The sequence below is a fragment of the Odocoileus virginianus genome, chromosome 17, assembly GCF_023699985.2.
Source record: "Odocoileus virginianus isolate 20LAN1187 ecotype Illinois chromosome 17, Ovbor_1.2, whole genome shotgun sequence".
Lineage (NCBI taxonomy): Eukaryota > Metazoa > Chordata > Mammalia > Artiodactyla > Cervidae > Odocoileus > Odocoileus virginianus.
Genome location: NC_069690.1, coordinates 52,022,303 through 52,038,449, shown reverse-complemented (window position 1 = coordinate 52,038,449; position 16,147 = coordinate 52,022,303). Strand labels below are relative to the sequence as shown.

At 53.1% G+C, this 16,147-nt stretch overlaps 1 protein-coding gene across 1 annotated transcript in view; it reads left to right on the top strand.

The window, feature by feature from the left end:
• MGAT5B (alpha-1,6-mannosylglycoprotein 6-beta-N-acetylglucosaminyltransferase B) overlaps window positions 1-16,147 on the top strand; it is a 67,709-nt gene that overhangs the window by 20,926 nt on the left and 30,636 nt on the right. The window contains exons 4-8 of the mRNA XM_070479909.1: window positions 3,372-3,487; window positions 3,988-4,061; window positions 5,057-5,227; window positions 5,971-6,135; window positions 6,818-6,987. Coding sequence (XP_070336010.1) covers window positions 3,372-3,487; window positions 3,988-4,061; window positions 5,057-5,227; window positions 5,971-6,135; window positions 6,818-6,987 — 696 coding nt within the window. The remainder of the gene's footprint in view (window positions 1-3,371; window positions 3,488-3,987; window positions 4,062-5,056; window positions 5,228-5,970; window positions 6,136-6,817; window positions 6,988-16,147) is intronic.

Sequence of the window (16,147 nt, the reverse complement as noted above, 5' to 3'; positions counted from 1 at the left end):
GTTGCTTCTTTAGGGGACCCTGGGCCAGTGCCCAGAGGTTGGCTGTACCAGGGTCACCTTGGAGGGCGGCTGGCTCCAGGAAGCCACTTATACCCGAGCATATTTAACCAGTAGCAAAATTATATTTTATGACTGCATTGGCATAACGATGCTTATAATAACATTACATATTAAAATCTTTTCCTGACCTACAATTTTTTCCTGATGTTTAGAGGAATGGAAACATTTTTGTGGACCCCCTGAAAGCACTGTGGGCCCTGACAGGGCACCACCCTGGCCTGATGGAGAAGCCAGCCCTGCCACCACCCCAATCTCACGGTGACAGCACCGTCAGCGGTGGGCAGCTGCACACCTTGTCCCCAATCCACCCACCCTTTTCTTTTCCACAGAAGCATTTCCCAGGTCACAGATGTGCTGTGGTTTGAAGTCTCACAACATCAACTTTTGTTGTCATTTGAAAAAAACTTCCCAGGGAAAGAAGCCTAATCCTATATTATTTGAAAATAGAAAGTGCTGTGCAAATGCTAAGTCCAGTATAATAATAGTGACGCCAAGTAATTCCGTTTTGAACAAGTTGAACTTGTTAAATCAGACAGATGCCATCTGTGCTGTTTTAAAGCCCAGGCTGGTGATATGTTTTATGCAAAAAAAAAAAAAGAAAAAATGCTTATCGTATGAAAATTGCTGAATCTCCCCAAAAGTGAAGTGCTTTGCTCTGTAGTTAGACTTATGAGACTTCCTCCCAAGGATGGGGTGACTCCTGGAGGTAGGGAGTGAGAGTGTCTCAAGCATTTATTGAGCACTTACTGTATACTGAGCCCTTGACAGTCAACTTCATATCTAATCCTTGCAGTTCATCACTTCGTGAGGGAGCTAAAACTATTTAGACTTTATATGAGCTAACCCTGGGGCTCAGAGAGGTTAGGTTACTTGTCCAGAGTCACACAGCTCTCCACTGGAACCAGGATTTGAATCCAGAACCTCTGACTCTGAGGTCCTTTCTCAGTCCGATGCCTGCATGCTAAGTCACTTCAGTTGTGTTTGATTCTTTGTGACCCCATCAACTGTAGCTTGCCAGGCTCCTCTGTCCATGGGATTCTCCAGGCAAAGAATACTGGACTGGGTTGCCATGCCCCCCTCCAGAGGATCTTCCCGACCCAGGGATTGAACCCATGTCTCTGATGTCTCCTGCATTGGCAGGCGGATTCATGACCACTAGTGCCACCTGGAAAGCCCTCTAATAAGTCTCCGAATAATGTGGACCCAGAAGCGTGAGGAGTCAAAGACTCCCACCTACCCCCCGTTTCTCTTCATCTCCCATGAAAGAGGCAGCAGGATGAAGGCTGGGCCTATGGATATGATCTTGTTCAGAAATAGGGCTTCGGTCGATGCAGTCAAATTAAGGAAGGTGACGCTGGGTCAGAGTGGGCCCTAACACAGTGCTGGTCTTCCTGAAGAAGAGGAAATTTGGACACATGTGTAAGGAGGCCGAGGAAGGACAGAGACCGAGGACCGCTGGCCCCCCAGAAGCTAGGACAGACGTTCCCCCAGAGCCTCCAGGAAGAAGCAAGCCTGCCGACACCTTGCCTGCAGACTTCTGGTGCCCGGGGTGTGGGAGAAGACATCCGGACTGCTCTGAGCCCCCAGTCTGTGGTCATTCATTAGAGCAGCCACAGGAAGTGAATGAAAGGCAATGCCATTTTCCAGGAGAGCTTGGAGAGCGTGGACTGGCCTGCCTGTGTACGTGTGTGCACACAAGTGTACGTGTGTGTGCCGGGCGCATCTCCCCGCTTCCTGCCACCTCTGCCTTTGGTCCCCACACCCTTCCTCTCCTTACAAAAAGTGGAGCAGGGAGGACTTCCCTGGCGGTCCGGCGGTTAAGAATCCGCCTTCCAGGGCTTCGCTGGTGACTCAGTGGTGAAGAATCCACCTGCCAATACAGGAGACACAGGTTTAATCCCTGGTCTGGGAAGAACCCACGTGGCGCAGAGCGGCTAAGACCGAGTGCCACTGCTACTGAGTTTGTGCTCTGGAGCCCGGGAACCGCAGCTGCTGAAGCCCGCACGCTCCGCGAGAAGAGAAGCCGCCGCAGTGAGAAGTCCAAGCACACGACCTAGAGAGGAGCCCCACCTGCTGCAACTAGAGGAAAAGCCCGTGTAGCAGTGAAGACCCAACACACCAAGAGAAAAAGAGTCCGCTTTCGAATGCAGGGGACGTGGGTTTGACCCCTGGCTGGGGAACCAAGATTCCACCTGGCAAGGGGCAACTCCGCCCACACACCACAACTGAAGAAGCCTGGGCATCGCGACTACTGAGTCTGCGCTTTGCAGTGAGGACCCAGCACAGCCAAAGTTTTAAAAAAGGAAAATGGTGGGGGGCGGGTGGCCGAGAAGGGGCAGCACTGGGCCTTTCCTGGTGGGAGGTGGGGTTTGAAGATCCCAGAGGAGCCCAGGTTGGAAAAATCCTCCTTCGTGTAGTTCTCATTATGTGCGGCAAGGAAGACCCAGTCCTTGTACAGGGATAAATGAAGCTTACAGTTGGCCTGCAAAGCCAGAGGAGGTGGTGAAAATCAAAGGGAACAGAATTACTGTCTTCAGGAAAAAGGAAGTGGCCTTCTGGAGAGGGGCTCCCCAGAGCCCTCCTGGCTGCGAGCCCCGTGTGCCAGCCGAGTGGAATCTGTCTTGATAGAAGTTTTTGCCGTGAGATAAATACTGCATCTGATGTCTAATAAACTCCTCTGACAGGGGAGTGGTGATCAACACCAGGGAATATTCTAGAAATTAAGGCAGCGCCAGTGTTGATGGTGAGTTGGAGGGCTGTGACGTTTGTGGCAGTGAACTCGTTTAGGGTCCTGGGAGAATTCATTCTTGGGAATCCAGCAATAATTTTACTAGAGGTTTTTTAATAGTTGGCAAGTCCCCAGGCTACTTTGTGTGGAATTTATTTTGGCAAGATACAGCCCTCCCCGGGAGAAAAATAAAGAAAGAGACTCAGGGCAGCCAGCTGAGCCCAGGAAAAGGGTCTCCATCACCTGGGAGTCCCCAGACACATCCCATCCAGGCTCTTGGAGGGAATTCCTCTGCCCATGTCAGCCCGAGCACTGCCCTTGGCCTGGCACCTTCTGCTGTGGGTTTTCCCAGAGGCGTGCCAGGTGGGCATGCTGATGGTTAGTTAGTGAGCTCCATCAGCCCGGGCTGAGACAGCAGAGGCTCCATTTCCTGGCCTGACTGTCTGTCGCGGCATTGCTGTTCCGCGCAGGCTGGCCTTTGGGTGCTGGGGGCCCTGCAGTCCTTTGCAGGCAGGCTGAGCCCTCCTCCCCCTGCCCCCGGGAAGGCCATCACCGCAGGCTCACCCTGGCTTCTCCCTCTCAGGCTCTCTGCCGGGACTGGCCTCATGGAGCGGATCCAGGCCATCGCCCAGAACGTCTCGGACATCGCTGTGAAGGTGGACCAGATCCTGCGCCACAGCCTGCTCCTGCATAGCAAGGGTGGGGGCCGGGGGCGCCTCGCGACCCCCAGGAGGACAGAGTACAGGGCGGTGGGACATCCGGGGTGGGGCCTGATTTCTCCCTGCAGCAGCTCCTCTGGTTCCTGGGGGGTCCTGCCTCGGGCTGTCAGTGGGGTGAGCCCACCATCCCAGGGATGACCCCTCCGTTCCTCTGATGTGGGGAGCATCAGGCTGGGAAGCCCCCTCAAGAAGTCAGGAGTACATTCAGATGTGTGCCTGAGGTCTGCCCATCCAGAGAACTGGTCTTTAACCATTCAGGCCAGCTCCTCATTGGGCTGAATCGCCTAAGGAGGGTGGGCATGGTGGCAGAGGGGCAACTCAGGCCCAGGCCAGCCCTGGCAGGTGGCCCTTCAGGGAAAAAAACTCAGGTCAAGGGCAGTGCGTGCTCCCGTGCTCCCCCATCCCACCTGCCTTGTGCTTTCTCTGCCGGGCTCCTTCCCAGACCCAGGTCCTCAGCAAGCTGGCCTTCTCTCCCTGCAGTGTCTGAAGGCCGGCGGGACCAGTGTGAGGCGCCCAGTGACCCCAAGTTCCCTGACTGCTCAGGGAAGGTGGAGGTGAGGCTTGGGGCTGAGGGTTGGGGGTGGGGGTGACCAGGAGAAGCAGGCCCCTCAGCAGGAGCTGTGCCCCAGATTAGCTCTGGGGTTCTGCTAGCAGCAACATCCACCACCAAGGGGCTCTCTGCCTGGCCTCCAGACCCTCATACTGGCACTAGCTAGCAGAGGCCAACCTCAGAAGAGCTGCTTCTCTGCTTGGGCCACCTGCCTGGTCCCCAACCCAAATTTCCCAGAATGGGTCATGTTGTGGGGTTTTCAGTACTGTCTTACAGCAGACAAGCTATTAAATATACATGTGCCACCCCCAGCAGCCTGAATCCCAACAATTTCACACAAGGAGTGGACCTCATTCTCTCTCTCCATCCCTTCTAGCCCAGCTGGACTGAGAGAATCCCTCCCCCCTACCCAGGGTGCCCCCTCACCCCCGACTGCTTGGAGTCTGTCTATCTGGGGAGCCAGTTCACAGGCATAAAAGCCAGCCCCTCACTGGTGCTGAAATCCCTGAGTTGGGGGGCAGTGGCACTGCAGACCCTATCTTGGGGACCATGTGGGGGCCACTGTGGATGAGTCCCGCCCTGGCGTCTGCTCAGAGGCTGTGCCCTGACCTTGGCGTCAGCCGAACCCGGCTCTTGGTTATGGACGGAGAACAAATGATGAGGAACCCGCCAGGCCTGCAGCTGCTGCACCTCCACTGTTGGACCGCATGTGTCCTGATCTGGCCTCATTCCCGCAGGGTCCTTCTCTTTCTGGGCCTGGGGGATGGTGGGCCAGTCTGGCCTTCCCTGAGTTTCTCAGCAGCCAAGACATAGGGCTGGGTATTAGGACCCTGGTCCAGTCTCTCTTCTCTGCTTCTGGCCTTGCTGCATCTTTAGGATGGGCCCCAGGGACCCTCTCCTGGGGGACCTTGGGGTCCCCAAGGACATCCCGCAAGGGGGCCCCGAGGGTACAGGAGGGACTGGTGCTGGCTCCCTGGCCCAGGCTGGCCCTCTCCGCAGTGGATGCGTGCCCGCTGGACCTCTGACCCTTGCTACGCCTTCTTCGGGGTGGACGGCACCGAGTGTTCCTTCCTCATCTACCTCAGTGAGGTCGAGTGGTTCTGCCCCCCGCTGCCCTGGAGGAACCAGACGGCCACCCAGAGGGCTCCCAAGCCCCTCCCCAAAGTCCAGGTAGGCGAGGGAGATGGGTGGGTCGGCAAGGGGCTGGTGGCCGGGTCGTGCTTGGGGGACAGCAGGGAACACTTTGCCCCCGGGTAGGATAAGGCCAGCTGGCTCTGCCTGGTGGGTGGGCTGGTCCCGACCCGCCGGCCTGCGGGTGCTCGCCCCAACTCCTGCGGGACGCTGCAAAGCTGAAACTACTTGAGGGGCAGGCTGGGGCCCTGGAGGCGCCTCCCTTAATGGACTGGAATAATAGTAATAATAGCTGTCACTCATTGAAGGCTCCCTGTGTGCCAGACACTTTATTTGTACTTAAATCTCACAGCAGTCCTTACACAGTCATATTTAACAGATGACAGATCTGAGGTCTGGGGAGCTGAGTTAACTTCCTTAAGGCATACAGATACTCTGGCTCCGCTGAAAGGCAGCCTGGCTTCTCTGACCTTGGAGACCCGGCTCTGACCACGACCTCACTGCCTCCTTGTCCGAGCTGGGATCCTGGGAACAGGCCACAGCTGACCCCGTCCTGAAGGGCACAGGACTGGTGGCTGACTGGAGCTGGGCTGGGACAGACTGACATGGCTGGGGAGTGGATGTTGCGGGGATGAGAGCGGGGCTCATGACTCTTAGAAACGTGGAAGGAGCTAGAACAGACCCAGCCTCACAGGGAAGATGCCCTGGGTGGCGGGTGATGGTGGTGGTGTAGCTGCTGGCTGGAAGTTAGAGAACTGAAGTCTGGACCCCACCCCCTCCAGGCAGTTTTCCGGAGCAATCTGTCCCACCTCCTGGAGCTGATGGGCAGTGGGAAGGAATCGCTAATCTTCATGAAGAAACGCACCAAGCGGTTCACGGCCCAGTGGGCACTGGCCGCCCAGCGCCTGGCGCAGAAACTAGGGGGCGTCCGGAGGGACCAGAAGCAGGTACCGCATCCTCCCAGTGCATTCAAGGAGCTGAACTTAGTGAGCCAGGGGCCTCAGGCTGCCAAGGGCACCCTGGGTCTACCCGTGAAAGACTTTCATTGTGTTTATTTGAATTTGAGCAGGGGTGGTGCGGCGGCAGAGTCAGGATGGATGCGTGTGTTGGTCCTGACCCTTTCCAAGTTTGGGGCAGAGTGACACCCCCTCGCCCTTGGGAGTCCCGCATCCTGTGGACGTCTTGTTCTTGTCAGGCAGAAAAGTCGTGTCATTTGCCTGGAATGTTGGGAATAATGTAGCCAGTTTGGGGGAGTTCCTCAGCTCGTCGGTTCCTCCATCTGTCTGTCCATCCATCCATCCATGCGATAAATACTTACCTGACTCTCATTCGCCCTGTTTATTTCTTTCAGAGTCCTTGTCATTTCATGAATTATCTCTTGTCTGTGTTTACTGTTGTCTGCCTCTGGAACATAAGCACCCTGAGGGCAGGATGTGACCGTCCTGCTCACCTGTGTCTCCAGCGAGGTCACCGTGCCTCTCGGTCCTTCTGCTGTGCTCTGGTGCCAGAAAGCACAGCCAGGAGGGAGACCGTGTCTTTCGCTGGCCGGCTCTCCCTGGGGGTGGCCGGGCCGAGGGCTGCTCTCCTCCAAGCTGACCCTCTGTGTCCCCCCACCCCCGACCCCACCAGATCCTCGTCCACATCGGCTTCCTGACGGAGGAGTCGGGGGACGTGTTCAGCCCGCGGGTGCTGAAGGGCGGGCCTCTGGGGGAGATGGTGCAGTGGGCAGACATCCTGGCTGCTCTCTATGTCCTGGGCCATGGCCTCCGGATCACGGTGTCTCTGAAGGAGCTACAGAGGTGAGTGCGGGGGAGGGGAGGAAGGGGAGCCTGTCCCCCAGGAGCCCAGCCGTTGTCAGATGGCGACGTTCCCCGTAGCTTTCTCCACCTGCTGGGTCTGCCTCCCGCTCTCCTGTCCTCAGTGCTGATGCCCTCGTCATTCTGGGGGATGCACCAAGGAGCGTATTTGCTCAGTGCTGTTCAAACAGGGTCCTGTTCTCTGTCTTGGACCTAAGGGGAGTCCTGTTTGTGCTCAGGGCCTGACAGATCCTGGTTTGTGGAACTGAGCCACGTCATCAGATAGGGTCCCCGCTGCTCCCGTCCTGCCTGACTTGGTGCGGCCTCGGGGGTCCTCTTCTGGGGCTGGGCTTCTTCATGGGGACCAGGAAGGCCTGGAGGGTGGGGAGGTGGGCCAGTGATGCCTACCTCTTCCAGTGCCTGCCTTTCCAGGGTCCCTCTGATGCTGTTGGAGGTGGGAGACTGGTGGTTAGAGGGGATAGGATTGTGTGTGTGTGTATGATTAGGCTCATTTTTAACCACTATATTTGTGGGATACAGAAATATGTAAGATATTTCTTATTTTATCTATAAATATTTATTTTCTGATATTTGATATGTACAAAAATATATGTACCATATGTCACAAAGCACAAGGATGAAGTGATCTATGATTCTGCCATGACCCAGCTGCAGAATGAGAATATTACCAGGACTCTTATGTTCACCTGGGGGTTTCTCTCACCCATCCCTCTCCCCTCGACACCACCCAGCCCTGGAGGAAACCTGGAACTTGGATTTTGTGTTTATCATTCTTTTGCTTTAAAAAATAAATTTGTTCTTTTGTTGTTGTTTTTACAATTTTATGTATCAATAAACAATATATGATTTAGTTTTTATTTTGGTTTAATTTGAGCTTTGTAAAATTTGTACCTACTGATTATAGCCTCCAAGATTTGTTTTCTTCACTCATTATTAGATTTCCAAGATTCCTCCATGTTGCTGCCTGTAGCTCTATGCCATTCATGTTCACTGCTGTATAATATTCCATTGTGTGAATATACTACAATTATTTATCAATTTTTCCTATCTGTGGACATTTCCCCGTGTTTTTTCATGTTATTTTGAATGATACTATCTGTGGTGGACATGTCACCGGGTATCCCTGGGTCAGAGTTTCTCTTGGGTATAGACTGAGTTTTTTCTTTGGTATAGACTTAGGTGCACAATTGCTGGGACTCCAGGTGTTTAAAAATTCAGCCTGACAAGAAAATGCCAGTTGTTTTCCTCAGTGACTGCACGAGTCGAGTCCTACCATGTGTAGGTTGCCAGGGGGCTGATTCTTCCCCACACTTAGTGTTATTGGGCTTTCTCACTGGGGGTGTAGCGTGGTATTATGGTATCTTGTTATGGTGTTAACTTTCATTCCTTGACAACTGATGAGGTTGAGCAGTTGGTCATATGCTTGGCTCTCCTTATTTCCTCTTGATGAGATGCCTATTTGTGTCATTTGTCATTTTTCTGCTTTGCTGTTTATCTCTTCTTTATTGAGTTATAGGAGTTCTTTATATATTATAGGTATAAATCCTGTGTAAGTTATATGTGTTTTAAAATCTCCCAATCTAATTTGTGGCTTGTCTTTGTGATTTCTTTATGTCTTTTTTTAAGGAATGGGAGGTCTTAATTTTAATATAGTCAAAGTTATCAAAACATTTTTTTTTTTATGGCTTGAGATTTTGTGCTTGGTAAATTTCTATTACTTTCACTGGCATTGAAATGAGACTGTCCTAATTTGTCCCAGGGTTTAACTAAGGAGACTTCCTAGGTGGCTCAGTGGTTAAGAATGTACCTGGCAATGCAGGACACACAAGAGATGTGGGTTCAATTCCTGGGTTAGGAAGATCCCCTGGAGGAGGAAATAGCAACCTGCTCCAGTATTCTTGCCTGAAAAATCCCATGGACAGAGGAGCCTGAAGGGCTGCCATCCAAGGGGTTACAAAGAGTTGGACACGGCTGAATGACTGAGCACATAACTAAGGAAGGCCCCTAAATTGTTTGCCTGCAAATTGACTTTTCTTCACCAGACCATGAACTTACTTTCAGGTGGTTTTCAAGCTAAAATCTGACTCCTGTCTAGAGCCTGACCGCCACCTGGATGGTCTGTTAGTTCTAGATGTCTTTCTCTCTCTTTTCTTTTTTTTTTTAATGGGCATTTTGTCCTGACCACAAATGCTGATGCTCCGTAGCAGAGAAGTGTTGGAGAGAGGAGGATGCTGGCGGGGACCGAGCCATGGACAGTACTTGGTCGACAGGGCCCAGGAAGCACTGGTCTTGGGCAGCTACTCAGAGTGAGTGACTCAGAGTCTGCCAGTGACTCAGGTTGTCAGAGAGAGTCAGGGGAGAACGAGGCTGAGACTGGGGTGTGCTGTGAGGCTACCAAATGACCTAGTAGTTTGAAGGTTTTCATCACCATGGCTTGAAATCCCTCCCTCTGGAATCATTCTTTTAAGTTGATGTGCTTGTCTTCAGTAGGCTTAGGAAAGATGAAAAGTGTCTTCAGACAGGAACAGCATGTGTAAGTGTGGATGTGAAAGACAGTCTGCTTTCTAGGGGGAGAAGGTGACAGGGCCTGGCGAAGGGGCTGCATGGTTGTGGCAGCATTTGGAAACACATCCCAGGTCAGGAGCAGCGAGTTCTGGGGGAGGAGGTTCCACTTGGAAACAGCAACTCCGCCTCGTCTGGTTGAATCACCTGAGTGGGAATGAGCTCGGCTGGGAGCTGTCCCGGAGGCTGGTGCTGAACCGTCAAACTAGCTTCCCAGGGCTGGGAGCGGGAACCAGCCGCACGTCCCCCACGCTGGCTCTCACCCCGTGGCATTTTGTTGTCAAACAAGCTGTTCCCATTCTGCGGGCCACTTCGGAGCTGGGTGGGCCCTCTCGCTGCCCGCCAGCACGCACTGCTGCTCACCGCGCTGTGCCCGCCCCTGCTCCCTCTGAACAGAGAGCTCGGGAGACGCATCTACACTGTGGAGCAGAACACTGCAGAAGCAGCTGACATTTGCAAATAATGAAAAGAGGCCTCTCTTCCTGGCCTCACAGCTTCCTACGGGAAACTCAGATGGGACGGGAGAAGAGGAGGAGGAAAGAGAAAAGGGACCCAAGGTGCAGGAAGTCAGAGAAATCTCAGACAACTTAGGATGGTGCAGCCAGTGCTATGGGAAGCCAGACCTGCTTCAGGCAGAGCAGTAAGCAAGGGTTTGGGGACCCTTGTCCCCAGGTCACCGGAGACTCCAAGATGCCGTGTGAAGAATCCTGGGGATGGGGACTGTCCAGAGCCTGCATCTCAGGCTCTGCCACACATAAGTCCCCTGCAAGTGTGGAGTATCCTTCTGTCAACACCACCAACACCTGGCTCCACCTCTAGGTTAGATGAATTCATGTTTATCAGCATTAGCTGGACTCCTCCCTTCTGACTGTGCATCTTCTGGGGCCAGAGAGGTGAGAACTTCCTTTCCTAACTGCTCCCTCAGGGAATGGGGAGGCTCCCTGAGTTTGTGACAGCCCAACATCACACTCAGAGAACCATCTTTGCGTGAGAGAGCAGCTGTTCGACAAGTCTCCCTAAGAGGCGGGAATTTAAAGAACCTTTTATTCATTTATTTTATTATTTATATTTTGGCTGTGCTGGGTCTTCGTTGCTGCATGTGGGCTTTCCCTCGTTGCAGCGAGCAGGGGCTGCTCCCGTTGCAGTGTGTGGGCTTCTTATGGTGGAAGTTTTTCTTGTGGAGCGTGGGCTCTAGGGTGCCCAGGCCTCAATCACTGTGGCATGTGAGCTCAGTAGCTGTGACACACGGGCTCTAGAGCCCAGGCTCGACAGTCCTGGCTCATGGGCTTGGTTGCTCTGTGGGATGTGGGGTCTTCCCGGACCAGGGGTTGAGCACATGTCCCTGCACAGGCAGGTAGCTTCTTTACCGCTGAGCCGCCGAGGAAGCCCGAGAGGCAGGCCTTTAACTCAGTTGTTCTGCTCAGCCCCTGCGGGATGTCTCCTCTTCCAACCTCGACCCTGAGTCGTTACCTGCCCAGACTACTTCCTCCTCCTCTGGCCACTCACTGGGCCAGGCTGGAGCTGAGCCTGTCATCAATGAGGTTGCCGACGTCCATCACAGGGCCAGAGCAGTGAAGATGGAGGTCACTGCACTTGGGCGGTCCCAAAAGGGAGGCCCTTGTGAAATACACCTGAAATACGCCCCTGCTGCCATTTCTTTCACTGCATATGTGCACGCTCATGTGTGCACACATGCCCCTGTGCACAACCACATATGTACACCCTTGTATGTATGCGCACCCCTGCATGCACACCCCTGCGTGAAGAGGCATGCCTACACACACACACAAACACACACCCTTGCACATGGACATACACATACCCCTACGTATGATATTCAGCCCATGGCACACTTGTGCACACCTATGCACCCAAGCACACCACCGTGCACACACACCCCACACAGAGGATCCATATTTTCCTTATCCACCAATGTGTCACCCATGCAGAGCTGAAACTCCCTGGAGCAGGAGCTCTTGAGAGAGGTCACCCCATCTCCACTTTGCAGTTTGTTAAGCGGGCAGGCCCGAGGCAGTGCCCAGACAGCTCTGCCCTGGGCTCCCTGTGGGGTGTAGGTGCCACAAATGTTCTTGCTCAGATGGGGCAGAATTGTATAAACAGCTTAGCCACCTGAGGGAACAGTCTCAGGAAGGTTTTTTCCTAAATCTGATACCAGGTACAATTTAAGACAACTGAAAGAATAAAAGTTAAAAAAAGAACACCTCCTTCCCCGGGAGACATAGTACAGTTATGTCTATAAAACTAACAGCCTCCGCTGTGTTGAAATTCATTTCAGGTAGGAATTCTTAACCCTGGCTATAGTGGAACTGCCTTGGAAACTTATGGGCCTTCGGGTGTCTTGGTGCCTCTCATTTAATTGGTCTGGTGTGGGGCCGAGTATCAGGTTTTCAAAGCTCACCCTGGCGATCTATGATCTAATGAGCAGTGATGGTTGGGAAATAGAAAAGTTGAGGATGTGGCTTTTCGACGTCCCACTCCCCACCTCCCAGTCTGTTTAGCAGGATAGCTGTGCGGTTAGGACACTGCAGTGTGTGAATAGTTACCGAGGAACAGGCCTGGGGTGAGGGCTCAGCACCCTAGAGGATTTGTGAAAAGATGTGTGAATTCCTCCTGAGCCCGCCTTTGCAGACTTGAAAGCACCGTGTTACCCCCTGGCTGCCGGGCAGGGCCGAGTGGAGGAGGCAGGCCAAGGAGGTACCCCCCAGAGTTGGCCCAGGAAGCTGGGCCTCTTGAACCTCCCCCCCGCCCGGGACACTGTGTGAACTTGCTGACCTGGAATGTATTGGGTTGGCCAAACAATTCCTTGAGGGTTTTCTGAAACATCTTATGGAAAATCCCGAATCAACTTTTTGGCCAGCCAGATACTTCATGCCATGCCCTTTCCTGGATGTACTTTTTCCTGGTGATAGTTGCTGGTCGGGCCTAGCCTATGAGCTCCCCAAACTCATTCTCTCCCAGGACCACCCGAATGTTACATACATGCAGGCCTTTCCTTGAGTGGACATTAACATACAGAGGTGATTTAGTTTGCTAGAGTTGCTGTAATGAAGTACCATAGACTGGGAGGTTTAAACAACTGAAGTGGGCGGCCTCCCGCTTCCGGATGCTGGAAGTCTGACATCATGGCATTGGTAGGGTTGATTGGTTCGGAGGCTTTGAGCTTCTGTTGGTCGTCGGTGATCTTTGGTGATCACTGGCTTGTGGAAGCATCAGCTGCATCTTTGCCTTCTTCTGCACGTGGCATTCTCTCTGTGCATGGGTCTGGGTTCAGTGTACCCCTTCGTATAAGGACACCAGTTGTATGAGATCAGGACCTACACTAACGACCTCATTTCAACTTGGTCACCTTTGTAAGAACCCTATCTCCAAATAAGGTCCCATTCTGAGGTTCTGGGGTTAGGATTCCAACATATGTTTGGTGGGGGGACAACAAGGCAACCTGTAACAAGATGGTGACCGTTTGAGCCTAGAAAGGGGTCACAGGCAGAGAGACCCCTGAATACAGGCATGGCGCTGCTGTGGGCTCTGCGGGAGGTGGGATCATCTGGGGGTCCCGTCCCTCAGCCTGGCGGAGCCGCTCTATGCCAGAGGCACCAGGGTCATGTGAAAATAGGTCAGCAGGGTGTGCAGATAATCCGAATTCTGAGAGTCACGGCTTGGCTCCTGCCGCAGAAACGTCTCCCTGGGCCGGCGAAACACCACGCGTGGGGAAGGCAGCAGGATGAGGATGCTGCCGTACATTTGTTGTAGTTTATTCACAGATGTTCGCGGCAGATGTCTTGGTCACTGACTCGACAACGAGGCTGGACAGACTAGCCGCTTTTCTCTGCTCCTCGTGTTTTGGTGTTTTAATTACCCAACACGCTGGCATGATGTTTGGGGCAGTACAAGGAATCCACATCTGGTTTTGCTTCTGCAAGATGTTTCCGGGGTGACAGCGGTGGTGGCAGCGGCGGGTGGGGACAATGGGCTCTGATCAGACTGCAGCTTGGGGATGTCAAGCAGTCCTGCCTGCACCCTGCACATGCAGTGGGAGGAGACACGAAGCCAGAGCCCCGGTTAGCTGCATCTGAGACGTCCCCAGGGATGTCCAGATGCACGGTGGGCATTTTAAAATGAAGCCTTTCCCCTTCCCGCCTGCCCAGGATCGGCTGTGCTCATCCATTTTATTTGCATAATTTCAAGCATCATTAATAGTACATGGCATGAGGAAAAATGACTCAGCTCTTCCTCCTTCCATGAGTGAAATTGGGTTTAGTAGAAAATTAGTTGACTTAACTGGCAAATGATGAAAGCTTGAGAGGAGAATGTTTAAATAAGGAGGGCGAGGAGGGGAGACTCTTAGCTGTCAAGCACCGGCCCTGGTGGAAATTGGTCTCTTGGCCTTTCTGTTTGATCAATGTTTGTTCAAGGGAAATACTGGGGAGGGTCCCTGGAGAATGACGAAGGCAGGGACCACGTCCTGTCCTTTGTACTAAGCCCAGCTTGACCAAGCTGTAGCCAGAAAACCCTCTAAGCTGCCAGTCCAGGTAGGCCTCAGGGTTGTTTTATATTTTTTAATATTTATTAATTTGGCTGCACTGGATCTTAGTTGTGGCATGCTAACTTAGTTGCGGCATGTGGGATCCAGTTCCCCAACCAAGAATTGAACCCTAGGCACCCTGCAGTGGGAGCTTAGAGTCTTAGCGTGGACCACCAGGGAAGTCCTTGTCAGTTCAGTTCAGTTCAGTAGCTCAGTCGTGTCCGACTCTTTGCGACCCCATGGACTGCAGCACGCCAGGCTTCCCTGTCCATCACCAGCTCCCGAAGCTTACACAAACTCATGTCCATTGAGTCAGTGATGCCACCCAACCATCTCCTCCTCTGTCATCCCCTTCTCCTCCCACCTTCAATCTTCCCCAGAATCAGGGTCTTTTCAAATGAGTCAGCTCTTCGCATCAGGTGGCCAAAGTATTGGAGTTTCAGCTTCAGCATCAGTCCTTCCAGTGAATATCCAGGACTGATTTGCTTTAGGAAGTCCCTGTGAGCATGTTTAAATGCTGGTGTGAAGGAGCCAGAAAAGGGAGTGGCTGAAGCTCCAGGAAGAAAGACATCATGAACCGTGGCCCAGAGGGTGGCCCCCAGGAGTAAGGGGATGAGAGCCGGATGTAGTGGGGCTGCCAGTGGGGTTACAGGGATGGGGCCTTCCCACTGATGCTTTTTATCTTTTAGAACATTCTCTTGTTTTGGCTGCTCTGGGTCTTCGTTGCTGCACGTGGGCTTTTTCCATCGTTGCAACCAGAGGGGGCCACTCTCTAGTTGCGGTGCCCGGGCTTCTCATTTCAGTGGCTTCTCCTGTTGCACAGCATGGGCTGTAGTATGCACGGGCTTCCACAGTTGCAGCGTGTAGGCTGAGTAGTTGCAGGGTGCAGGCTTCAGTAGTTGTGGCTCACCAGCTTAGTTGGTCTGAAGGCTGTGGAATCTTCCCGGACCAGGGGTCGAACTCATGTCCCCTGCGTTGGCAAGTGGATTCTTACCACTGTGTCACCAGGGAAGTCCTTATTTCATCTTTGATGTAGGAGGAATGAGCATCTTCTGGGAGTGAGGTGGAGGGGGCAGGAGATGTGAGGACAGTCGATGAGACTGGAACACCCCGAAGGCTGCCCTGGACTTCTAATGTGTTAACCCTTCGCAAAAACCCTTGAACCAAATATGGCAGAAATCTGATGACTTGACAAGGCTGGGAAGTGGCAGCACAGATATTCATCATGTCATTGTACTATTTTCTATAACTTTCTGGACGCTTGAAATATTTGACTGATCAATTAGAACAGGGGAGAAAGAGCCATGTCCAGCTTCTGCTTGGCACTCAGCAGACCCTGTACACAGTGGCTGTTTCTCCTCCACCTCTTCCTAGAGGAGGCATGAGAGGCAAATGGCTGATTTACACTAAAACACCCCATCCCCTCTCCCTTCTGTTTGTTTTTGGCCACACCACATGGCTTATGGGATCTTAGCTCCCGGACCAGGGATCAAACTGTGCCCCCTGCACTGGAAGTTAGCAGTCCTAACCACTGGACCCCCAGAGAATTCCTGCCTCTCCCTTCTTTTGCCTTCCTTCTCCTTGGGTTCCACGGAGGCCTTTTAATCTGTGTTGTGGGATCCCATTCAGCACAGCTGGACACCGCAGAAGGTGGGGGGCCTCTGCTGCTGGGGGCCCAGAGCCTCCCTGGTCCCTGGCCTTCATCCTTCCCGGGGATCCAGGAGAGATGATTCCCTGCTCCTCCCCCTCCAAGCTGCTCTGAGTCTCAAAGAGTGGGAGTCTGTTTCTTGCTAATCACATCCCCTAAGTCTTGACCTCATGGATGCAGTGGCCAAGGTGCCTTTTCCAGCTCTGGTCTGGTCCACATTGGGGGTGGGAGGTTGCAAAGGAAGAGTGATTTAAAAGAAATCACGGGCTCTCAAGAAAGGTTCATGCAACCAAGTGGGGTGGGGAGAACTTGGGGGGAGTCAGAGAAGAAAGGAAGAGGAGGGCTGGCTTCTGCAGGCTTTTGAAGGAAGAGTAAGGAGGTGGGGTTTG